At 30.8% G+C, this 27,500-nt stretch overlaps 1 protein-coding gene across 1 annotated transcript in view; it reads left to right on the forward strand.

The window, feature by feature from the left end:
- arid5b (AT-rich interaction domain 5B) overlaps positions 1 to 27,500 on the forward strand; it is a 110,487-nt gene that overhangs the window by 32,099 nt on the left and 50,888 nt on the right. The window contains exon 3 of the mRNA XM_087802531.1: positions 17,471 to 17,699. Within this exon, the coding sequence (XP_087658657.1) occupies positions 17,471 to 17,699 (229 nt within the window). The remainder of the gene's footprint in view (positions 1 to 17,470; positions 17,700 to 27,500) is intronic.

The raw sequence follows: 27,500 nt of genomic DNA on the forward strand, positions 1-27,500 counted from the left end.
CTCTGTGGTTCTGTAGAACTCATTCACCTCTGTGGGTCTGTAGAACTCATTCACCTCTGTGGGTCTGTAGGACTCATTCACCTCTGTGGGTCTGTAGGACTCATTCACCTCTGTGGGTCTGTAGAACTCATTCACCTCTGTGGGTCTGTAGGACTCATTCACCTCTGTGGGTCTGTAGGACTCATTCACCTCTGTGGGTCTGTAGGACTCATTCACCTCTATGGGTCTGTAGGACTCATTCACCTCTGTGGGTCTGTAGGACTCATTCACCTCTGTGGGTCTATAATAGTACTTTAATAAAAGAACTGGTCTATAATAGTACTTTAATAAAAGAACTGGTCTATAATAGTACTTTTATAAAAGAACTGGTCTATAATAGTACTTTAATAAAATAACTTGTCTATAATAGTACTTTAATAAAATAACTTGTCTATAATAGTACTTTAATAAAATAACTTGTCTATAATAGTACTTTAATAAAATAACTGGTCTATAATAGTACTTTAATAAAATAACTGGTCTTTAATAGTACTTTAATAAAATAACTGGTCTATAATAGTACTTTAATTAAAGAACTTGTCTATAATAGTACTTTAATAAAATAACTTGTCTTTAATAGTACTTTAATAAAATAACTGGTCTATAATAGTACTTTAATTAAAGAACTTGTCTATAATAGTACTTTAATAAAATAACTTGTCTATAATAGTACTTTAATAAAAGAACTGGTCTATAATAGTACTTTAATAAAATAACTGGTCTATAATAGTACTTTAATTAAAGAACTTGTCTATAATAGTACTTTAATAAAATAACTTGTCTTTAATAGTACTTTAATAAAATAACTTAATTAAAGAACTTGTCTATAATAGTACTTTAATAAAAGAACTTGTCTTTAATAGTACTTTAATAAAATAACTGGTCTATAATAGTACTTTAATTAAAGAACTTGTCTATAATAGTACTTTAATAAAATAACTTGTCTATAATAGTACTTTAATAAAAGAACTGGTCTATAATAGTACTTTAATAAAATAACTTGTCTATAATAGTACTTTAATTAAAGAACTTGTCTATAATAGTACTTTAATAAAATAACTTGTCTTTAATGGTACTTTAATAAAATAACTTAATTAAAGAACTTGTCTATAATAGTACTTTAATAAAAGAACTGGTCTATAATAGTACTTTAATAAAAGAACTGGTCTATAATAGTACTTTAATTAAAGAACTTGTCTATAATAGTACTTTAATTAAAGAACTTGTCTATAATAGTACTTTAATAAAATAACTGGTCTATAATAGTACTTTAATAAAATAACTTGTCTATAATAGTACTTTAATAAAATAACTGGTCTATAATAGTACTTTAATAAAATAACTGGTCTATAATAGTACTTTAATAAAAGAACTGGTCTATAATAGTACTTTTATAAAAGAACTGGTCTATAATAGTACTTTAATAAAAGAACTTGTCTATAATAGTACTTTAATAAAATAACTTGTCTATAATAGTACTTTAATAAAATAACTGGTCTATAACAGTACTTTAATAAAATAACTGGTCTTTAATAGTACTTTAATAAAATAACTGGTCTATAATAGTACTTTAATTAAAGAACTTGTCTATAATAGTACTTTAATAAAATAACTTGTCTTTAATAGTACTTTAATAAAATAACTGGTCTATAATAGTACTTTAATTAAAGAACTTGTCTATAATAGTACTTTAATAAAATAACTTGTCTATAATAGTACTTTAATAAAAGAACTGGTCTATAATAGTACTTTAATAAAATAACTGGTCTATAATAGTACTTTAATAAAATAACTTAATTAAAGAACTTGTCTATAATAGTACTTTAATAAAATAACTGGTCTATAATAGTACTTTAATAAAATAACTGGTCTATAATAGTACTTTAATAAAAGAACTGGTCTATAATAGTACTTTTATAAAAGAACTGGTCTATAATAGTACTTTAATAAAAGAACTTGTCTATAATAGTACTTTAATAAAATAACTTGTCTATAATAGTACTTTAATAAAATAACTGGTCTATAATAGTACTTTAATAAAATAACTGGTCTTTAATAGTACTTTAATAAAATAACTGGTCTATAATAGTACTTTAATTAAAGAACTTGTCTATAATAGTACTTTAATAAAATAACTTGTCTTTAATAGTACTTTAATAAAATAACTGGTCTATAATAGTACTTTAATTAAAGAACTTGTCTATAATAGTACTTTAATAAAATAACTTGTCTATAATAGTACTTTAATAAAAGAACTGGTCTATAATAGTACTTTAATAAAATAACTGGTCTATAATAGTACTTTAATTAAAGAACTTGTCTATAATAGTACTTTAATAAAATAACTTGTCTTTAATAGTACTTTAATAAAATAACTTAATTAAAGAACTTGTCTATAATAGTACTTTAATAAAAGAACTTGTCTTTAATAGTACTTTAATAAAATAACTGGTCTATTATAGTACTTTAATTAAAGAACTTGTCTATAATAGTACTTTAATAAAATAACTTGTCTATAATAGTACTTTAATAAAAGAACTGGTCTATAATAGTACTTTAATAAAATAACTGGTCTATAATAGTACTTTAATAAAATAACTTGTCTTTAATAGTACTTTAATAAAATAACTGGTCTATAATAGTACTTTAATTAAAGAACTTGTCTATAATAGTACTTTAATAAAATAACTTGTCTATAATAGTACTTTAATAAAAGAACTGGTCTATAATAGTACTTTAATAAAATAACTGGTCTATAATAGTACTTTAATTAAAGAACTTGTCTATAATAGTACTTTAATAAAATAACTTGTCTTTAATAGTACTTTAATAAAATAACTTAATTAAAGAACTTGTCTATAATAGTACTTTAATAAAAGAACTTGTCTTTAATAGTACTTTAATAAAATAACTGGTCTATTATAGTACTTTAATTAAAGAACTTGTCTATAATAGTACTTTAATAAAATAACTTGTCTATAATAGTACTTTAATAAAAGAACTGGTCTATAATAGTACTTTAATAAAATAACTGGTCTATAATAGTACTTTAATTAAAGAACTTGTCTATAATAGTACTTTAATAAAATAACTTGTCTTTAATGGTACTTTAATAAAATAACTTAATTAAAGAACTTGTCTATAATAGTACTTTAATAAAATAACTGGTCTATAATAGTACTTTAATAAAATAACTTGTCTATAATAGTACTTTAATAAAATAACTGGTCTATAATAGTACTTTAATAAAAGAACTGGTCTATAATAGTACTTTAATAAAAGAACTGGTCTATAATAGTACTTTAATAAAAGAACTTGTCTATAATAGTACTTTAATAAAATAACTTGTCTATAATAGTACTTTAATAAAATAACTGGTCTATAATAGTACTTTAATAAAATAACTGGTCTTTAATAGTACTTTAATAAAATAACTGGTCTATAATAGTACTTTAATTAAAGAACTTGTCTATAATAGTACTTTAATAAAATAACTTGTCTTTAATAGTACTTTAATAAAATAACTGGTCTATAATAGTACTTTAATTAAAGAACTTGTCTATAATAGTACTTTAATAAAATAACTTGTCTATAATAGTACTTTAATAAAAGAACTGGTCTATAATAGTACTTTAATAAAATAACTGGTCTATAATAGTACTTTAATAAAATAACTTAATTAAAGAACTTGTCTATAATAGTACTTTAATAAAATAACTGGTCTATAATAGTACTTTAATAAAATAACTGGTCTATAATAGTACTTTAATAAAAGAACTGGTCTATAATAGTACTTTTATAAAAGAACTGGTCTATAATAGTACTTTAATAAAAGAACTTGTCTATAATAGTACTTTAATAAAATAACTTGTCTATAATAGTACTTTAATAAAATAACTGGTCTATAATAGTACTTTAATAAAATAACTGGTCTTTAATAGTACTTTAATAAAATAACTGGTCTATAATAGTACTTTAATTAAAGAACTTGTCTATAATAGTACTTTAATAAAATAACTTGTCTTTAATAGTACTTTAATAAAATAACTGGTCTATAATAGTACTTTAATTAAAGAACTTGTCTATAATAGTACTTTAATAAAATAACTTGTCTATAATAGTACTTTAATAAAAGAACTGGTCTATAATAGTACTTTAATAAAATAACTGGTCTATAATAGTACTTTAATTAAAGAACTTGTCTATAATAGTACTTTAATAAAATAACTTGTCTTTAATAGTACTTTAATAAAATAACTTAATTAAAGAACTTGTCTATAATAGTACTTTAATAAAAGAACTTGTCTTTAATAGTACTTTAATAAAATAACTGGTCTATTATAGTACTTTAATTAAAGAACTTGTCTATAATAGTACTTTAATAAAATAACTTGTCTATAATAGTACTTTAATAAAATAACTGGTCTATAATAGTACTTTAATAAAATAACTGGTCTATAATAGTACTTTAATAAAATAACTTGTCTTTAATAGTACTTTAATAAAATAACTGGTCTATAATAGTACTTTAATTAAAGAACTTGTCTATAATAGTACTTTAATAAAATAACTTGTCTATAATAGTACTTTAATAAAAGAACTGGTCTATAATAGTACTTTAATAAAATAACTGGTCTATAATAGTACTTTAATTAAAGAACTTGTCTATAATAGTACTTTAATAAAATAACTTGTCTTTAATAGTACTTTAATAAAATAACTTAATTAAAGAACTTGTCTATAATAGTACTTTAATAAAAGAACTTGTCTTTAATAGTACTTTAATAAAATAACTGGTCTATTATAGTACTTTAATTAAAGAACTTGTCTATAATAGTACTTTAATAAAATAACTTGTCTATAATAGTACTTTAATAAAAGAACTGGTCTATAATAGTACTTTAATAAAATAACTGGTCTATAATAGTACTTTAATTAAAGAACTTGTCTATAATAGTACTTTAATAAAATAACTTGTCTTTAATGGTACTTTAATAAAATAACTTAATTAAAGAACTTGTCTATAATAGTACTTTAATAAAATAACTTGTCTATAATAGTACTTTAATAAAAGAACTGGTCTATAATAGTACTTTAATAAAAGAACTGGTCTATAATAGTACTTTAATTAAAGAACTTGTCTATAATAGTACTTTAATTAAAGAACTTGTCTATAATAGTACTTTAATAAAATAACTGGTCTATAATAGTACTTTAATAAAATAACTGGTCTATAATAGTACTTTAATAAAATAACTGGTCTATAATAGTACTTTAATAAAATAACTGGTCTATAATAGTACTTTAATAAAATAACTGGTCTATAATAGTACTTTAATAAAATAACTGGTCTATAATAGTACTTTAATAAAATAACTGGTCTATAATAGTACTTTAATAAAATAACTGGTCTATAATAGTACTTTAATAAAATAACTGGTCTATAATAGTACTTTAATAAAATAACTTGTCTATAATAGTACTTTAATAAAATAACTGGTCTATAATAGTACTTTAATAAAAGAACTGGTCTATAATAGTACTTTAATAAAAGAACTGATCTATAATAGTACTTTAATTAAATAACTTGTCTATAATAGTACTTTAATAAAAGAACTTGTCTATAATAGTACTTTAATAAAAGAACTGGTCTATAATAGTACTTTAATAAAATAACTTGTCTATAATAGTACTTTTATAAAATAACTTGTCTATAATAGTACTTTAATAAAATAACTGGTCTATAATAGTACTTTAATAAAATAACTTGTCTATAATAGTACTTTTATAAAAGAACTTGTCTATAATAGTACTTTAATAAAAGAACTTGTCTATAATAGTACTTTAATAAAATAACTTGTCTATAATAGTACTTTAATAAAAGAACTGGTCTATAATAGTACTTTAATAAAATAACTGGTCTATAATAGTACTTTAATAAAATAACTTGTCTATAATAGTACTTTAATAAAATAACTGGTCTATAATAGTACTTTAATAAAATAACTGGTCTATAATAGTACTTTAATAAAATAACTTGTCTATAATAGTACTTTAATAAAATAACTGGTCTATAATAGTACTTTAATAAAAGAACTGGTCTATAATAGTACTTTAATAAAAGAACTTGTCTATAATAGTACTTTAATAAAAGAACTGGTCTATAATAGTACTTTAATAAAATAACTTGTCTATAATAGTACTTTAATAAAAGAACTGGTCTATAATTGTACTTTAATAAAAGAACTGGTCTATAATAGTACTTTAATAAAATAACTTGTCTATAATAGTACTTTAATAAAAGAACTGGTCTATAATAGTACTTTAATAAAATAACTGGTCTATAATAGTACTTTAATAAAATAACTTGTCTATAATAGTACTTTAATAAAATAACTTGTCTATAATAGTACTTTAATGAAAGAACTGGTCTATAATAGTACTTTAATAAAAGAACTGGTCTATAATAGTACTTTAATAAAATAACTTGTCTATAATAGTACTTTAATAAAATAACTTGTCTATAATAGTACTTTAATAAAAGAACTGGTCTATAATAGTACTTTAATAAAATAACTTGTCTATAATAGTACTTTAATAAAATAACTGGTCTATAATAGTACTTTAATAAAATAACTGGTCTATAATAGTACTTTAATAAAAGAACTTGTCTATAATAGTACTTTAATAAAATAACTGGTCTATAATAGTACTTTAATAAAATAACTTGTCTATAATAGTACTTTTATAAAATAACTTGTCTATAATAGTACTTTAATAAAATAACTGGTCTATAATAGTACTTTAATAAAATAACTTGTCTATAATAGTACTTTAATAAAATAAATTGTCTATAATAGTACTTTAATAAAATAACTGGTCTATAATAGTACTTTAATTAAAGAACTTGTCTATAATAGTACTTTAATAAAATAACTTGTCTATAATAGTACTTTAATAAAATAACTGGTCTATAATAGTACTTTAATAAAATAACTTGTCTATAATAGTACTTTAATAAAATAACTGGTCTATAATAGTACTTTAATAAAATAACTTGTCTATAATAGTACTTTAATAAAATAACTGGTCTATAATAGTACTTTAATAAAATAACTGGTCTATAATAGTACTTTAATAAAATAACTGGTCTATAATAGTACTTTAATAAAATAACTTGTCTATAATAGTACTTTAATAAAATAACTGGTCTATAATAGTACTTTAATAAAATAACTTGTCTATAATAGTACTTTAATAAAATAACTGGTCTATAATAGTACTTTAATAAAATAACTTGTCTATAATAGTACTTTAATAAAATAACTGGTCTATAATAGTACTTTAATAAAATAACTTGTCTATAATAGTACTTTAATAAAATAACTGGTCTATAATAGTACTTTAATAAAATAACTGGTCTATAATAGTACTTTAATAAAATAACTGGTCTATAATAGTACTTTAATAAAATAACTGGTCTATAATAGTCCTTTAATAAAATAACTGGTCTATAATATTACTTTAATTAAATAACTTGTCTATAATAGTACTTTAATAAAATAACTGGTCTATAATAGTACTTTAATAAAATAACTGGTCTATAATAGTACTTTTATAAAAGAACTGGTCTATAATAGTACTTTAATAAAAGAACTTGTCTATAATAGTACTTTTATAAAAGAACTGGTCTATAATAGTACTTTAATAAAAGAACTGGTCTATAATAGTACTTTAATAAAATAACTTGTCTATAATAGTACTTTAATAAAATAACTTGTCTATAATAGTACTTTAATAAAATAACTTGTCTATAATAGTACTTTAATAAAAGAACTTGTCTATAATAGTACTTTAATAAAATAACTGGTCTATAATAGTACTTTAATTAAAGAACTTGTCTATAATAGTACTTTAATAAAAGAACTTGTCTTTAATAGTACTTTAATAAAAGAACTGGTCTATAATAGTACTTTAATAAAAGAACTGGTCTATAATAGTACTTTAATTAAAGAACTTGTCTATAATAGTACTTTAATAAAATAACTGGTCTATAATAGTACTTTAATAAAAGAACTGGTCTATAATAGTACTTTAATTAAAGAACTTGTCTATAATAGTACTTTAATAAAATAACTGGTCTATAATAGTACTTTAATAAAATAACTTGTCTATAATAGTACTTTAATAAAAGAACTGGTCTATAATAGTAATTTAATAAAAGAACTGGTCTATAATAGTACTTTAATTAAAGAACTTGTCTATAATAGTACTTTAATAAAATAACTTGTCTATAATAGTACTTTAATAAAAGAACTGGTCTATAATCGTACTTTAATAAAATAACTTGTCTATAATAGTACTTTTATAAAATAACTTGTCTATAATAGTACTTTAATAAAATAACTGGTCTATAATAGTACTTTAATAAAATAACTGGTCTATAATAGTACTTTAATAAAAGAACTGGTCTATAATAGTACTTTAATTAAAGAACTTGTCTATAATAGTACTTTAATAAAAGAACTGGTCTATAATAGTACTTTAGTAAAATAACTTGTCTATAATAGTACTTTAATAAAAGAACTGGTCTATAATAGTACTTTAATAAAAGAACTGGTCTATAATAGTACTTTAATTAAAGAACTTGTCTATAATAGTACTTTAATAAAATAACTTGTCTATAATAGTACTTTAACAAAAGAACTGGTCTATAATAATACTTTTATAAAATAACTTGTCTATAATAGTACTTTAATAAAATAACTGGTCTATAATAGTACTTTAATAAAATAACTTGTCTATAATAGTACTTTTATAAAAGAACTTGTCTATAATAGTACTTTAATAAAATAACTTGTCTATAATAGTACTTTAATAAAATAACTTGTCTATAATAGTACTTTAATAAAAGAACTGGTCTATAATAGTACTTTAATAAAATAACTGGTCTATAATAGTACTTTAATAAAATAACTTGTCTATAATAGTACTTTAATAAAAGAACTGGTCTATAATAGTACTTTAATAAAATAACTGGTCTATAATAGTACTTTAATAAAAGAACTTGTCTATAATAGTACTTTAATAAAATAACTTGTCTATAATAGTACTTTAATAAAAGAACTGGTCTATAATAGTACTTTAATAAAATAACTTGTCTATAATAGTAATTTAATAAAAGAACTGGTCTATAATAGTACTTTAATAAAATAAATGGTCTATAATAGTACTTTAATGAAAGAACTTGTCTATAATAGTACTTTAATAAAAGAACTTGTCTATAATAGTACTTTAATAAAATAACTGGTCTATAATAGTACTTTAATAAAATAACTTGTCTATAATAGTACTTTAATAAAATAACTGGTCTATAATAGTACTTTAATAAAATAACTTGTCTATAATAGTACTTTAATAAAAGAACTGGTCTATAATAGTACTTTAATAAAAGAACTGGTCTATAATAGTACTTTAATAAAATAACTGGTCTATAATAGTACTTTTTTAATAAAATAACTGGTCTATAATAGTACTTTAATAAAATAACTTGTCTATAATAGTAATTTAATAAAAGAACTGGTCTATAATAGTACTTTAATAAAATAACTTGTCTATAATAGTACTTTAATAAAACAACTGGTCTATAATAGTACTTTTTTAATAAAATAACTTGTCTATAATAGTACTTTAATAAAATAACTTGTCTATAATAGTACTTTAATAAAAGAACTGGTCTATAATAGTACTTTAATAAAATAACTTGTCTATAATAGTACTTTAATAAAATAACTGGTCTATAATAGTACTTTAATAAAATAACTTGTCTATAATAGTACTTTAATAAAAGAACTGGTCTATAATAGTACTTTAATAAAATAACTTGTCTTTAATAGTACTTTAATAAAAGAACTGGTCTATAATACAACAAGTTTGTTGTTTGTTTGTAAACATTTCTTCAGATTCATGAAGTGCTTCTGGTTCAAAGACATGTTTAATTATAATTATTTGAAAAGATCACAGAGCGACACGTAAATGAACAAACATGTGTATCTTATGTTATGAATGATAACTGTTGACATGTGTGCAGGTCAGCATGACAGGAGGAGCTGTGTGTGTACATGTGTGTACATGTGTGTGTGTACATGTGTGTACATGTGTGTACATGTGTGTGTGTGTGTGTGTACATGTGTGTACGTGTGTGTACATGTGTGTGTGTGTGTGTGTGAACACACTAATGTTCATTCAGTTCCATTAATGGTTTGAAAGTCACATGATCTTCCTCACAGTCACATGTTTACTCACTTCCTCCTGCAGCCTCTGATGTTTTGCAGCCTCAGCAATAATTCACGCGATGTTTGTTTAAATATCATCAGTGAAGCCATGAATTATTGATGCAACACTGAGAATAAAACAGGCTCTGGTTCATGTTCTTCATCTGGACTGAAGAAGAAACATCTGAAGAATGTTCTGAGCAAGATTGAGCATCAATGACATGTGTCACCTGTTGACTCACCTGCTCACTCACTCACTCACTCACTCACTCACTCTCTCACTCACTCACTCACTCACTCACTCACTCACTCACTCACTCACTCACTCACTCACTCACTCACTCACTCACTCACTCACTCACTCACTCACTCTCTCACTCACTCACTCACTCACTCACTCACTCACTCACTCACTCACTCACTCACTCACTCACTCACTCACTCACTCACTCACTCTCTCACTCACTCACTCACTCACTCACTCTCTCACTCACTCACTCACTCACTCACTCACTCACTCACTCTCTCACTCACTCACTCACTCACTCACTCACTCACTCACTCACTCACTCACTCACTCACTCACTCACTCACTCACTCACTCACTCACTCACTCACACACTCACTCACTCACTCACTCACTCACTCACTCACTCACTCACTCACTCACTCACGCACGCACGCACGCACGCACTCACTCACTCACTCACTCACTCACTCACTCACTCACTCACTCACTCACTCACTCACTCACTCACTCTCTCACTCACTGAATTGCTTTTGAATATTGTGTAAATTCCTACATTTAAATCATTGTGTGGATGTTTCTATGGCAACACACTCTTGTACATTTACAAGCTGAAGAGAAAAACCTTGAATCTAAAGACTCTTTCAATAAAACCTTTATTCCAAACCATTTCAACAAGAGGTTTAATAAATCTAACACACGTCGATTTCAAATGTACAACAAACCTTTTGTCAGCTTTGAATTATTACAGTTTCTCTCAAATGAACTGTTCAATAATGTCGATGAACTGTTCAATAATGTCGATGAACTGTTCAATAATGTCGATGAACTGTTCAATAATGTCGACGAACTGTTCAATAATGTCGATGAACTGTTCAATAATGTCGATGAACTGTTCAATAATGTCGATGAACTGTTCAATAATGTCGATGAACTGTTCAATAATGTCGATGAACTGTTCAATAATGTCGATGAACTGTTCAATAATGTCGACGAACTGTTCAATAATGTCGATGAACTGTTCAATAATGTCGATGAACTGTTCAATAATGTCGATGAACTGTTCAATAATGTCGATGAACTGTTCAATAATGTCGATGAACTGTTCAATAATGTCGACGAACGGTTCAATAATGTCGACGAACTGTTCAATAATGTCGACGAACTGTTCAATAATGTCGATGAACTGTTCAATAATGTCGATGAACTGTTCAATAATGTCGACGAACTGTTCAATAATGTCGACGAACTGTTCAATAATGTCGACGAACTGTTCAATAATGTCGACGAACTGTTCAATAATGTCGACGAACTGTTCAATAATGTCGACGAACTGTTCAATAATGTCGACGAACTGTTCAATAATGTCGACGAACTGTTCAATAATGTCGACGAACTGTTCAATAATGTCGATGAACTGTTCAATAATGTCGACGAACTGTTCAATAATGTCGACGAACTGTTCAATAATGTCGACGAACTGTTCAATAATGTCGACGAACTGTTCAATAATGTCGATGAACTGTTCAATAATGTCGACGAACTGTTCAATAATGTCGACGGACTGTTCAATAATGTCGACGAACTGTTCAATAATGTCGACGAACTGTTCAATAATGTCGACGAACTGTTCAATAATGTCGACGAACTGTTCAATAATGTCGACGGACTGTTCAATAATGTCGACGAACTGTTCCATAATGTAGACATTTGTGAGTGTGTTGATGGAACCATGATATTTGTGAGTGTGTTGATGGAACCATGATATTTGTGAGTGTGTTGATGGAACCATGATATTTGTGAGTGTGTTGATGGAACCATGATATTTGTGAGTGTGTTGATGGAACCATGATATTTGTGAGTGTGTTGATGGAACCATGATATTTGTGAGTGTGTTGACGGAACCATGATATTTGTGAGTGTGTTGATGGAACCATGATATTTGTGAGTGTGTTGATGGAACCATGATATTTGTGAGTGTGTTGATGGAACCATGATATTTGTGAGTGTGTTGACGGAACCATGATATTTGTGAGTGTGTTGATGGAACCATGATATTTGTGAGTGTGTTGACGGAACCATGATATTTGTGAGTGTGTTGATGGAACCATGATATTTGTGAGTGTGTTGACGGAACCATGATATTTGTGAGTGTGTTGACGGAACCATGATATTTGTGAGTGTGTTGATGGAACCATGATATTTGTGAGTGTGTTGATGGAACCATGATATTTGTGAGTGTGTTGACGGAACCATGATATTTGTGAGTGTGTTGACGGAACCATGATATTTGTGAGTGTGTTGATGGAACCATGATATTTGTGAGTGCGTTGACGGAACCATGATATTTGTGAGTGCGTTGACGGAACCATGATATTTGTGAGTGCGTTGATGGAACCATGATATTTGTGAGTGCGTTGATGGAACCATGATATTTGTGAGTGTGTTGACGGAACCATGATATTTGTGAGTGTGTTGATGGAACCATGATATTTGTGAGTGTGTTGATGGAACCATGATATTTGTGAGTGCGTTGATGGAACCATGATATTTGTGAGTGTGTTGATGGAACCATGATATTTGTGAGTGTGTTGATGGAACCATGATATTTGTGAGTGTGTTGATGGAACCATGATATTTGTGAGTGTGTTGATGGAACCATGATATTTGTGAGTGTGTTGATGGAACCATGATATTTGTGAGTGTGTTGATGGAACCATGATATTTGTGAGTGCGTTGATGGAACCATGATATTTGTGAGTGTGTTGATGGAACCATGATATTTGTGAGTGCGTTGATGGAACCATGATATTTGTGAGTGTGTTGATGGAACCATGATATTTGTGAGTGTGTTGATGGAACCATGATATTTGTGAGTGCGTTGATGGAACCATGATATTTGTGAGTGCGTTGACGGAACCATGATATTTGTGAGTGCGTTGACGGAACCATGATATTTGTGAGTGCGTTGATGGAACCATGATATTTGTGAGTGTGTTGATGGAACCATGATATTTGTGAGTGTGTTGATGGAACCATGATATTTGTGAGTGCGTTGATGGAACCATGATATTTGTGAGTGCGTTGATGGAACCATGATATTTGTGAGTGTGTTGATGGAACCATGATATTTGTGAGTGTGTTGATGGAACCATGATATTTGTGAGTGCGTTGACGGAACCATGATATTTGTGAGTGTGTTGATGGAACCATGATATTTGTGAGTGCGTTGACGGAACTATGATATTTGTGAGTGTGTTGACGGAACTTTGATATTTGTGAGTGTGTTGATGGAACCATGATATTTGTGAGTGTGTTGATGGAACCATGATATTTGTGAGTGTGTTGATGGAACCATGATATTTGTGAGTGTGTTGATGGAACCATGATATTTGTGAGTGCGTTGACGGAACCATGATATTTGTGAGTGCGTTGATGGAACCATGATATTTGTGAGTGCGTTGATGGAACCATGATATTTGTGAGTGCGTTGATGGAACCATGATATTTGTGAGTGCGTTGATGGAACCATGATATTTGTGAGTGCGTTGATGGAACCATGATATTTGTGAGTGTGTTGACGGAACTTTGATATTTGTGAGTGCGTTGATGGAACCATGATATTTGTGAGTGTGTTGATGGAACCATGATATTTGTGAGTGCGTTGACGGAACCATGATATTTGTGAGTGTGTTGATGGAACCATGATATTTGTGAGTGTGTTGACGGAACCATGATATTTGTGAGTGCGTTGATGGAACCATGATATTTGTGAGTGTGTTGATGGAACCATGATATTTGTGAGTGCGTTGATGGAACCATTATATTTGTGAGTGCGTTGATGGAACCATGATATTTGTGAGTGCGTTGATGGAACCATGATATTTGTGAGTGCGTTGATGGAACCATGATATTTGTGAGTGCGTTGATGGAACCATTATATTTGTGAGTGTGTTGACGGAACCATGATATTTGTGAGTGTGTTGATGGAACCATGATATTTGTGAGTGCGTTGATGGAACCATGATATTTGTGAGTGTGTTGACGGAACCATGATATTTGTGAGTGTGTTGATGGAACCATGATATTTGTGAGTGGGTTGATGGAACCATGATATTTGTGAGTGTGTTGACGGAACCATGATATTTGTGAGTGTGTTGATGGAACCATGATATTTGTGAGTGTGTTGATGGAACCATGATATTTGTGAGTGCGTTGATGGAACCATGATATTTGTGAGTGTGTTGATGGAACCATGATATTTGTGAGTGTGTTGATGGAACCATGATATTTGTGAGTGTGTTGATGGAACCATGATATTTGTGAGTGTGTTGATGGAACCATGATATTTGTGAGTGTGTTGATGGAACCATGATATTTGTGAGTGCGTTGATGGAACCATGATATTTGTGAGTGTGTTGATGGAACCATGATATTTGTGAGTGCGTTGATGGAACCATGATATTTGTGAGTGTGTTGATGGAACCATGATATTTGTGAGTGTGTTGATGGAACCATGATATTTGTGAGTGTGTTGATGGAACCATGATATTTGTGAGTGTGTTGATGGAACCATGATATTTGTGAGTGTGTTGATGGAACCATGATATTTGTGAGTGCGTTGACGGAACCATGATATTTGTGAGTGCGTTGATGGAACCATGATATTTGTGAGTGCGTTGATGGAACCATGATATTTGTGAGTGCGTTGATGGAACCATGATATTTGTGAGTGCGTTGATGGAACCATGATATTTGTGAGTGCGTTGATGGAACCATGATATTTGTGAGTGTGTTGACGGAACTTTGATATTTGTGAGTGCGTTGATGGAACCATGATATTTGTGAGTGTGTTGATGGAACCATGATATTTGTGAGTGCGTTGACGGAACCATGATATTTGTGAGTGTGTTGATGGAACCATGATATTTGTGAGTGTGTTGACGGAACCATGATATTTGTGAGTGCGTTGATGGAACCATGATATTTGTGAGTGTGTTGATGGAACCATGATATTTGTGAGTGCGTTGATGGAACCATTATATTTGTGAGTGCGTTGATGGAACCATGATATTTGTGAGTGCGTTGATGGAACCATGATATTTGTGAGTGCGTTGATGGAACCATGATATTTGTGAGTGCGTTGATGGAACCATTATATTTGTGAGTGTGTTGACGGAACCATGATATTTGTGAGTGTGTTGATGGAACCATGATATTTGTGAGTGCGTTGATGGAACCATGATATTTGTGAGTGTGTTGACGGAACCATGATATTTGTGAGTGTGTTGATGGAACCATGATATTTGTGAGTGGGTTGATGGAACCATGATATTTGTGAGTGTGTTGACGGAACCATGATATTTGTGAGTGTGTTGATGGAACCATGATATTTGTGAGTGTGTTGATGGAACCATGATATTTGTGAGTGCGTTGATGGAACCATGATATTTGTGAGTGTGTTGATGGAACCATGATATTTGTGAGTGTGTTGATGGAACCATGATATTTGTGAGTGCGTTGATGGAACCATGATATTTGTGAGTGCGTTGATGGAACCATGGTATTTGTGAGTGTGTTGATGGAACCATGATATTTGTGAGTGCGTTGATGGAACCATGATATTTGTGAGTGTGTTGATGGAACCATGATATTTGTGAGTGCGTTGATGGAACCATGATATTTGTGAGTGTGTTGATGGAACCATGATATTTGTGAGTGTGTTGATGGAACCATGATATTTGTGAGTGCGTTGATGGAACCATGATATTTGTGAGTGTGTTGATGGAACCATGATATTTGTGAGTGCGTTGATGGAACCATGATATTTGTGAGTGTGTTGATGGAACCATGATATTTGTGAGTAAGAAAGAGTTGTTTGACTCACTTTAATGATCCAATAAGAAAGAGTTGTTTGACTCACTTTAGTGATCCGATAAGAAAGAGTTGTTTGACTCACTTTAATGATCCAATAAGAAAGAGTTGTTTGACTCACTTTAGTGATCCGATAAGAAAGAGTTGTTTGACTCACTTTAATGATCCAATAAGAAAGAGATGTTTGACTCACTTTAATGATCCGATAAGAAAGAGTTGTTTGACTCACTTTAATGATCCGATAAGAAAGAGTTGTTTGACTCACTTTAATGATCCGATAAGAAAGAGATGTTTGACTCACTTTAGTGATCCGATAAGAAAGAGTTGTTTGACTCACTTTAATGATCCGATAAGAAAGAGATGTTTGACTCACTTTAGTGATCCGATAAGAAAGAGTTGTTTGACTCACTTTAATGATCCGATAAGAAAGAGTTGTTTGACTCACTTTAATGATCCGATAAGAAAGAGATGTTTGACTCACTTTAGTGATCCAATAAGAAAGAGTTGTTTGACTCACTTTAATGATCCGATAAGAAAGAGATGTTTGACTCACTTTAGTGATCCGATAAGAAAGAGTTGTTTGACTCACTTTAATGATCCGATAAGAAAGAGTTGTTTGACTCACTTTAATGATCCGATAAGAAAGAGATGTTTGACTCACTTTAGTGATCCGATAAGAAAGAGTTGTTTGACTCACTTTAATGATCCGATAAGAAAGAGATGTTTGACTCACTTTAGTGATCCGATAAGAAAGAGTTGTTTGACTCACTTTAATGATCCGATAAGAAAGAGTTGTTTGACTCACTTTAATGATCCGATAAGAAAGAGATGTTTGACTCACTTTAGTGATCCGATAAGAAAGAGTTGTTTGACTCACTTTAATGATCCGATAAGAAAGAGTTGTTTGACTCACTTTAATGATCCGATAAGAAAGAGTTGTTTGACTCACTTTAATGATCCGATAAGAAAGAGTTGTTTTGACTCACTTTAATGACTCGATAAGTGACACACTCTAATGACTCGACTCTCTTTACAGCACGAAGTTGTCGCCGCGACAGAGAAAGTGACCGTGCGGCTCAAAGACCTGGTTCGCTGGACGGTACCAGACTCCTCAGGATGGACTCACGGTCTCGAGGCAGAACCAATCAGAGCCTCCGAGCTCCAGGGTGTGGGAACCAATGGGAGGCGAGATCTGAGCTACAGGGAGACGACACACACCTGTGGACTCAACTTCAAGGACGTCCAGAAGGAGCGAGAGCAGCTCAGTGAGTCTTTTTGAATGAAGCCATTAGCTCAACGATGCAGATGTTTGACATGTTATCATTGACCTGATGGACGAATTGATAGATGGATGGATGGATGGATGAATAGATGAATAGATGGATGGATGGATGAATAGATGAATAGATGAATGGATGAATGGATGAATGGATGAATGGATGGATGATGGATGGATGGATGGATGAATAGATGAATAGATGAATGAATGGTTGGATGGTTGGATGGATGAATTGATGGATGGATGGATGGATGGATGGATGAATAGATGAATAGATGGATGGTTGGATGGATGAATTGATGGATGGTTGGATGGATGGATGGATGAATAGATGAATGGATGAATGGATGGATGGATGGATGAATAGATGGATGGATGGATGGATGGATGAATTGATGGATGGATGAATAGATGGATGGTTGGATGGATGACTTGATGGATGGATGGATGGATGGATGAATTGATGAATTGATGGATGGATGGATGGATGAATAGATGGATGAATTGATGGATGGATGGATGATGGATGAATAGATGAATAGATGAATAGATGGAGTATGTTTACTCCTGTGCTGAGTATCTTTACTCCTGTGCTGAGTTTGTTTACTCCTGTGCTGAGTTTGTTTACTCCTGTGCTGAGTATGTTTACTCCTGTGCTGAGTATCTTTACTCCTGTGCTGAGTTTGTTTACTCCTGTGCTGAGTTTGTTTACTCCTGTGCTGAGTATGTTTACTCCTGTGCTGAGTTTGTTTACTCCTGTGCTGAGTTTGTTTACTCCTGTGCTGAGTATGTTTACTCCTGTGCTGAGTATGTTTACTCCTGTGCTGAGTTTGTTTACTCCTGTGCTGAGTTTGTTTACTCCTGTGCTGAGTATGTTTACTCCTGTGCTGAGTTTGTTTACTCCTGTGCTGAGTATGTTTACTCCTGTGCTGAGTTTGTTTACTCCTGTGCTGAGTTTGTTTACTCCTGTGCTGAATATGTTTACTCCTGTGCTGAGTATGTTTACTCCTGTGCTGAGTTTGTTTACTCCTGTGCTGAGTATGTTTACTCCTGTGCTGAGTATGTTTACTCCTGTGCTGAGTTTGTTTACTCCTGTGCTGAGTATGTTTACTCCTGTGCTGAGTTTGTTTACTCCTGTGCTGAGTATGTTTACTCCTGTGCTGAGTTTGTTTACTCCTGTGCTGAGTATGTTTACTCCTGTGCTGAGTATGTTTACTCCTGTGCTGAGTTTGTTTACTCCTGTGCTGAGTATGTTTACTCCTGTGCTGAGTTTGTTTACTCCTGTGCTGAGTATGTTTACTCCTGTGCTGAGTTTGTTTACTCCTGTGCTGAGTATGTTTACTCCTGTGCTGAGTTTGTTTACTCCTGTGCTGAGTATGTTTACTCCTGTGCTGAGTTTGTTTACTCCTGTGCTGAGTTTGTTTACTCCTGTGCTGAATATGTTTACTCCTGTGCTGAGTATGTTTACTCCTGTGCTGAGTTTGTTTACTCCTGTGCTGAGTATGTTTACTCCTGTGCTGAGTATGTTTACTCCTGTGCTGAGTATGTTTACTCCTGTGCTGAGTTTGTTTACTCCTGTGCTGAGTATGTTTACTCCTGTGCTGAGTATGTTTACTCCTGTGCTGAGTATGTTTACTCCTGTGCTGAGTTTGTTTACTCCTGTGCTGAGTATGTTTACTCCTGTGCTGAGTATGTTTACTCCTGTGCTGAGTATGTTTACTCCTGTGCTGAGTTTGTTTACTCCTGTGCTGAGTATGTTTACTCCTGTGCTGAGTTTGTTTACTCCTGTGCTGAGTATGTTTACTCCTGTGCTGAGTATGTTTACTCCTGTGCTGAGTATGTTTACTCCTGTGCTGAGTATGTTTACTCCTGTGCTGAGTTTGTTTACTCCTGTGCTGAGTATGTTTACTCCTGTGCTGAATATGTTTCCTCCTGTGCTGAGTTTGTTTACTCCTGTGCTGAGTATGTTTACTCCTGTGCTGAGTATGTTTACTCCTGTGCTGAGTATGTTTACTCCTGTGCTGAATTTGACTCCTGTGCTGAGTTTGTTTACTCCTGTGCTGAGTATGTTTACTCCTGTGCTGAATATGTTTACTCCTGTGCTGAGTTTGTTTACTCCTGTGCTGAGTTTGTTTACTCCTGTGCTGAGTATGTTTACTCCTGTGCTGAGTTTGTTTACTCCTGTGCTGAGTATGTTTACTCCTGTGCTGAGTATGTTTACTCCTGTGCTGAGTTTGTTTACTCCTGTGCTGAGTTTGTTTACTCCTGTGCTGAGTATGTTTACTCCTGTGCTGAGTATGTTTACTCCTGTGCTGAATATGTTTACTCCTGTGCTGAGTATGTTTACTCCTGTGCTGAGTATGTTTACTCCTGTGCTGAGTTTGTTTACTCCTGTGCTGAGTATGTTTACTCCTGTGCTGAGTATGTTTACTCCTGTGCTGAATATGTTTACTCCTGTGCTGAGTATGTATATACAAACACATGACAACAACATCAAATAAACAATCATCTTGACATGTCACTCAAACAAACACATGACAACAACATCTTGACATGTCACTCAAACAAACACATGACAACAACATCAAATAAACAATCATCTTGACATGTCACTCAAACAAACACATGACAACAACATCTTGACATGTCACTCAAACAAACACATGACAACAACATCAAATAAACAATGATCAAATAGATGCTCTTGACTGTAGAATATAAACCACTTTGAATGGTTGTGTCGTCTCTGTTTGTTGCTTCACTTTTATCTCAGGTTTATTCTCTGACATTAAGTCTTTAAATCATTTACGTGAATTTACTGTGACTCTATCTTCTGTCTTCTGCTTCTTCTCATCTCCCTCAAGAAAAGACATGTCAGTGTCATGATGGTCTTCAATGATCCAAAAGTACATTAGAGAGTGAAGTTTTTCACATGAAAGTACCTTCATGTACTGTATAATAAAAGGCTAATATTGTGTAGAAGCAGCAAAACATTCTTTTGAGGATGTTCAGGTCGACTCCATTGTTCTCACGACAGAAATACTCGATCAGAACATGAGCTGTTGTTGAGGAAACTTTACTTCCTGTCGTCATCAAGAAACATCTTTAATGTCGTTACTTTATGTCGACCAAAGTATATGTACTTGATGTGTTTCAAGTGAACCAAGATTCTCTATAATAGTATAATAGTATAATACATGTTCTCATGAGTAACACTGATAGTATAATACATGTTCTCATGAGTAACACTGATAGTATAATACATGTTCTCATGAGTAACACTGATAGTATAATACATGTTCTCATGAGTAACACTGATAGTATAATACATGTTCTCATGAGTAACACTGATAGTATAATACATGTCCCATGAGTAACACTGATAGTATAATACATGTTCTCATGAGTAACACTGATAGTAGAATACATGTTCTCATGAGTAACACTGATAGTATAATACATGTTCTCATGAGTAACACTGATAGTATAATACATGTTCTCATGAGTAACACTGATAGTATAATACATGTTCTCATGAGTAACACTGATAGTATAATACATGTTCTCATGAGTAACACTGATAGTAGAATACATGTTCTCATGAGTAACACTGATAGTATAATACATGTTCTCATGAGTAACACTGATAGTATAATACATGTCCCATGAGTAACACTGATAGTATAATACATGTTCTCATGAGTAACACTGATAGTAGAATACATGTTCTCATGAGTAACACTGATAGTATAATACATGTTCTCATGAGTAACACCGATAGTATAATACATGTTCTCATGAGTAACACTGATAGTATAATACATGTTCTCATGAGTAACACTGATAGTATAATACATGTTCTCATGAGTAACACTGATAGTATAATACATGTTCTCATGAGTAACACTGATAGTATAATACATGTTCTCATGAGTAACACTGATAGTATAATACATGTTCTCATGAGTAACACTGATAGTATAATACATGTCCCATGAGTAACACTGATAGTATAATACATGTTCTCATGAGTAACACTGATAGTAGAATACATGTTCTCATGAGTAACACTGATAGTAGAATACATGTTCTCATGAGTAACACTGATAGTATAATACATGTTCTCATGAGTAACACTGATAGTAGAATACATGTTCTCATGAGTAACACTGATAGTATAATACATGTTCTCATGAGTAACACTGATAGTATAATACATGTTCTCATGAGTAACACTGATAGTATAATACATGTTCTCATGAGTAACACTGATAGTATAATACATGTTCTCATGAGTAACACTGATAGTAGAATACATGTTCTCATGAGTAACACTGATAGTAGAATACATGTTCTCATGAGTAACACTGATAGTATAATACATGTTCTCATGAGTAACACTGATAGTATAATACATGTTCTCATGAGTAACACTGATAGTATAATACATGTTCTCATGAGTAACACTGATAGTAGAATACATGTTCTCATGAGTAACACTGATAGTACATGTTGTAACGCCTCAGGTTTCATCAGTAACTTAAACTGCTTATTTATCTGAACATCTACTTCTTCTCGACGCTCCACTGAGATGCTTCGCGAGCAGAAGTTTACATTCGGCCTCTTCATCCCCAGAGAACTGGCCTCATTCTTTTTTTATCCATTTCTGTCTGCGGAAAATTGCTTTCTGGTGGCGAACAGTGAAGCGAGTGTTGCAGAGATGTGTCTGCTGAGGCACTTTCTCGTCCTCGGAGCAGGAAAATATAAGAAGATAGATCTTGTTCTCAAAAGTAGTTTCTGCTCGTTGTGCTAAACACATGAAGATCAGGTGATTCAGCAGATTGTATAGACGGACGCGACTCCTGACATCTGCAGTCATGAGCGCCGACGCTTCTGCTCGTGTGAGGATCCAGGCTTTTGTACAAACAGTTAGTCGGGAAGTGAGCGCGGAGGCGGAAGGAAAATATAGTCACGGCTCAAACGTCTCTATTTTTATCTGCATGATTCTTTTAAAGCGAGTCAATGAAGGCACATTTATTCTGCGCAGAGATGATCTCAGAGAACATGACCTTCATCCTGTGAGTGGATGTTATTATGTGCAGCGACACGTTCAAGATAACATTAACCTCGTGGTTCAAACCATTTTCTCTTTGAGTGTTTGTTTCTGGAGCTCGTGGAACATGAGACTGGAATGTTGCTGATGTTTGTTCGTGTGAAGCTTCTGACGTCATTTAGTTTCCTGTTCAGCAGGTGAACGTTCAGGTGATGTTTTGAAGGAGAGAAAAAGTCTGATGTTCATCTTCATGTTTGTGGAGACGTGAGGAACCAAAGAATGACATTTGTTTCTCGTCCCTAATAACCTTCGCTGCTGCGCATAATGTATGTTTTTGGGGGAAAATGCATCACATTAAAGTCTGTCCTTGAGCAGCTGTTCTGCTGCAGTGGTTTGTTGAAGGACGTGTTACTGTCAATAACAGCAAACACACACTCGTGGAATAATCCTTACCTTCCTTTGCATATTTGCTTGTATTTTCTGCTCTGTTGGCTTTTATTTTGAAAGTCCTCTGCGTAGATGCAGGACCAGACTGTTGCCATGAAGAGAAAAGATGATCAAAGTGAGAACAAAGAGTTGATTTAAATTCTGCCACAAATGTTTGGATTGAGAAAACATGATGTCATCGGTAACCGTGACAACACAGCAGACTGTAAAGTCCATGTTTGAAAGTGTTTTATTATCTTGTGTGTTTAGTTTGACATCAACCAGCAAATACAAGTGTGATGTTACAAGTTTATTGAAATAAAAACAACACAATGACATGACAGTGATAACAATAGTGCACTTGTATAATGGATTGTAATAAAAACACATTCAGACATTTGTCTCTAAAGAACTCGTGATGTCGTTTCCTGCTGATCTTTAGGTTCGATTCAATACAACCTTTGACCTCAAACGACCTTGATGAGACGGATTGTTGGTCCTAATGATAACACACAACAAAATGGCTCATGAGTTTTCAGATACATGTTGTGTTGTTGTAAGTGTAATGTTGTGTTGTTGTTAGAGTAATGTTGTGTTGTTACAAGAGTAGTGTTGTTACTAGTGTAATGTTGTGTTGTTGTTAGAGTAATGTTTTGTTGTCACAATAGTAGTGTTGTTACTAGAGTAATGTTGTTACTAGAGTAATGTTGTTACTAGAGTAATGTTGTTACTAGAGTAATGTTGTTACTAGAGTAATGTTGTTACCAGAGTAATGTTGTTACTAGAGTAATGTTGTTACCAGAGTAATGTTGTTACTAGAGTAATGTTGTGTTGTTACTAGAGTAATGTTGTTACTAGAGTAATGTTGTTACTAGAGTAATGTTGTTACTAGAGTAATGTTGTTACTAGAGTAATGTTGTTACTAGAGTAATGTTGTTACCAGAGTAATGTTGTTACTAGAGTAATGTTGTGTTGTTACTAGAGTAATGTTGTTACTAGAGTAATGTTGTGTTGTTACCAGAGTAATGTTGTTACTAGAGTAATGTTGTGTTGTTACCAGAGTAATGTTGTTACTAGAGTAATGTTGTGTTGTTACCAGAGTAATGTTGTTACTAGAGTAATGTTGTGTTGTTACTAGAGTAATGTTGTTACTAGAGTAATGTTGTGTTGTTACCAGAGTAATGTTGTTACTAGAGTAATGTGTTGTTACTAGAGTACTGGTGTGTTGTTACTAGAGTAATGTTTTTACTAGAGTAATGTTCTGTTGTTACTAGAGAAGTGTTGTTACTAGAGTAATGTTGTGTTGTTACTAGATTAATGTTTTGTTGTTACAAGAGTAGTGTTGTTACTAGAGTATTTTTTTGTTGTTAAAAGAGTAGTGTTGTTACTAGAGTAATGTTATGTTGTTACTATAGAAGTGTTATTACTAGAGTAATATTGTGTTGTTACTAGAGAAGTGTTTTTACTAGAGTAATGTTGTGTTGTTACTAGAGAAGTGTTGTTACTAGAGTAATGTTGTGTTGTTACTAGAGAACTGTTGTTACAAGAGTAGTGTTGTTACAAGAGAAGTGTTGTTACTAGAGTAATGTTGTGTTGTTAAAAGAGAAGTGTTGTTACTAGAGTAATGTTGTGTTGTTACTAGAGAAGTGTTGTTACTAGAGTAATGTTGTTACAAGAGTAGTGTTGTTACAAGAGAAGTGTTGTTACTAGAGTAATGTTGTGTTGTTAAAAGAGAAGTGTTGTTACTAGAGTAATGTTGTGTTGTTAAAAGAGAAGTGTTGTTACTAGAGTAATGTTGTGTTGTTACTAGAGAACTGTTGTTACAAGAGTAATGTTGTTACAAGAGTAGTGTTGTTACAAGAGAAGTGTTGTTACTAGAGTAATGTTGTGTTGTTAAAAGAGAAGTGTTGTTACTAGAGTAATGTTGTGTTGTTACTAGAGAAGTGTTGTTACTAGAGTAATGTTGTGTTGTTACAAGAGAAGTGTTGTTACTAGAGTAATGTTGTGTTGTTACAAGAGAAGTGTTGTTACTAGAGTAATGTTGTGTTGTTACAAGAGAAGTGTTGTTACTAGAGTAATGTTGTGGCTTCAGGTCAGACTGAACAACCTGCTTTAGTGTAAAAGACGCAGCATTTCTTCTCTTTCATGCGACAGAATGAATCACTGTTTTCTTACACAACTTCGTGGCTCCACCTCGTTCTTCTGCGCTGCAACATTCGCTCCTTTTTAGGTCATTTAATTGAGTCTGTTATTGATTAAAGCACTTTCTGCTGCTCTTTGTGTTTTTCTTTCCGTGTATGGTGTGTGTGTGTGTGTGTGTGTGTGTGTGTGTGTGTGTGTGTGTGTGTGTGGAGGGGGTTGATGGTGCAATGTTATCTTCTTCATTATGCTCACAGACTCACAAGCTGTTTCTCTTCACTCATGTTCTCGTGTCATTAATTCCTCTCTGACCAGGTCTGGCCTCGAGCCACAGGATTCTCCAGCGTTTGAGTCGAGTGTAAAAATCTATTAGTTTCCACTGATATTGTAGCAGCAGCAGCAGGAGAGACACCAGGGTTTTATTAAAGATTCATCGCTGCACTGAAATAACCTCCAAAGACATTTCTCTATAAAATAACCTTTCATTGCTTTTCACGTGTTGAAATATGTGAGTCATTAGTTCATTACATTAACATGAAGTCGTCACTTGAGTTTCTTTGAAATGTTCAGTTGAAATAATACACAATAATATACAAATACACAATAATATACAAATACACAATAATATACAAATACACAATAATATACAAATACACAATAATATACAATAATATACAAAAACACAACAATATACAAAAACACAATAATATACAAAAACACAACAATATACAAAAACACAATAATATACAAAAACACAATAATATACAAGAACACAATCATATACAAAAACACAATAATATACAAAAACACAATAATATGCAAGAACACAATAATATTCAAAAACACAATAATATACAAGAACACAATAATATACAAAAACACAATAATATACAAAAACACAATAATATACAAAAACACAATAATATGCAAGAACACAATAATATACAAAAACACAATAATATACAAGAACACAATAATATACAAAAACACAATAATATACAAAAACACAATAATATACAAAAACACAATAATATTCAAAAACACAATAATATTCAAGAACACAATAATATACAAGAACACAATAATATACAAAAACACAATAATATACAAAAACACAATAATATTCAAAAACACAATAATATTCAAGAACACAATAATATACAAAAACACAATAATATACAAGAACACAATAATATACAAAAACACAATAATATGCAAGAACACAATAATATACAAAAACACAATAATATGCAAGAACACAATAATATACAAAAACACAATAATATGCAAGAACACAATAATATACAAAAACACAATAATATGCAAGAACACAATAATATACAAAAACACAATAATATGCAAGAACACAATAATATACAAAAACACAATAATATGCAAGAACACAATAATATTCAAAAACACAATAATATGCAAGAACACAATAATATACAAAAACACAATAATATACAAGAACACAATAATATACAAATACACAATAATATACAAATACACAATAATATACAAATACACAATAATATACAAAAACACAATAATATACAAGAACACAATAATATACAAATACACAATAATATACAAAAACACAATAATATACAAAAACACAATAATATTCAAAAACACAATAATATACAAAAACACAATAATATACAAAAACACAATAATATACAAAAACACAATAATATAAAAAAACACAACAATATACAAGAACACAATAATATTCAAAAACACAATAATATGCAAGAACACAATAATATACAAAAACACAATAATATGCAAGAACACAATAATATACAAAAACACAATAATATGCAAGAACACAATAATATACAAAACCACAATAACATACAAAAACACAATAATATGCAAGAACACAATAATATACAAAAACACAATAACATACAAAAACACAATAATATGCAAGAACACAATAATATACAAAAACACAATAACATACAAAAACACAATAATATACAAAAACACAATAATATACAAAAACACAATAATATTCAAAAACACAATAATATACAAAAACACAATAATATACAAAAACACAATAATATTCAAAAACACAATAATATACAAAAACACAATAATATACAAAAACACAATAATATACAAAAACACAATAATATTCAAAAACACAATAATATA

This window comes from Callionymus lyra, chromosome 11 (assembly GCF_982586985.1).
Source record: "Callionymus lyra chromosome 11, fCalLyr1.hap1.1, whole genome shotgun sequence".
Lineage (NCBI taxonomy): Eukaryota > Metazoa > Chordata > Actinopteri > Syngnathiformes > Callionymidae > Callionymus > Callionymus lyra.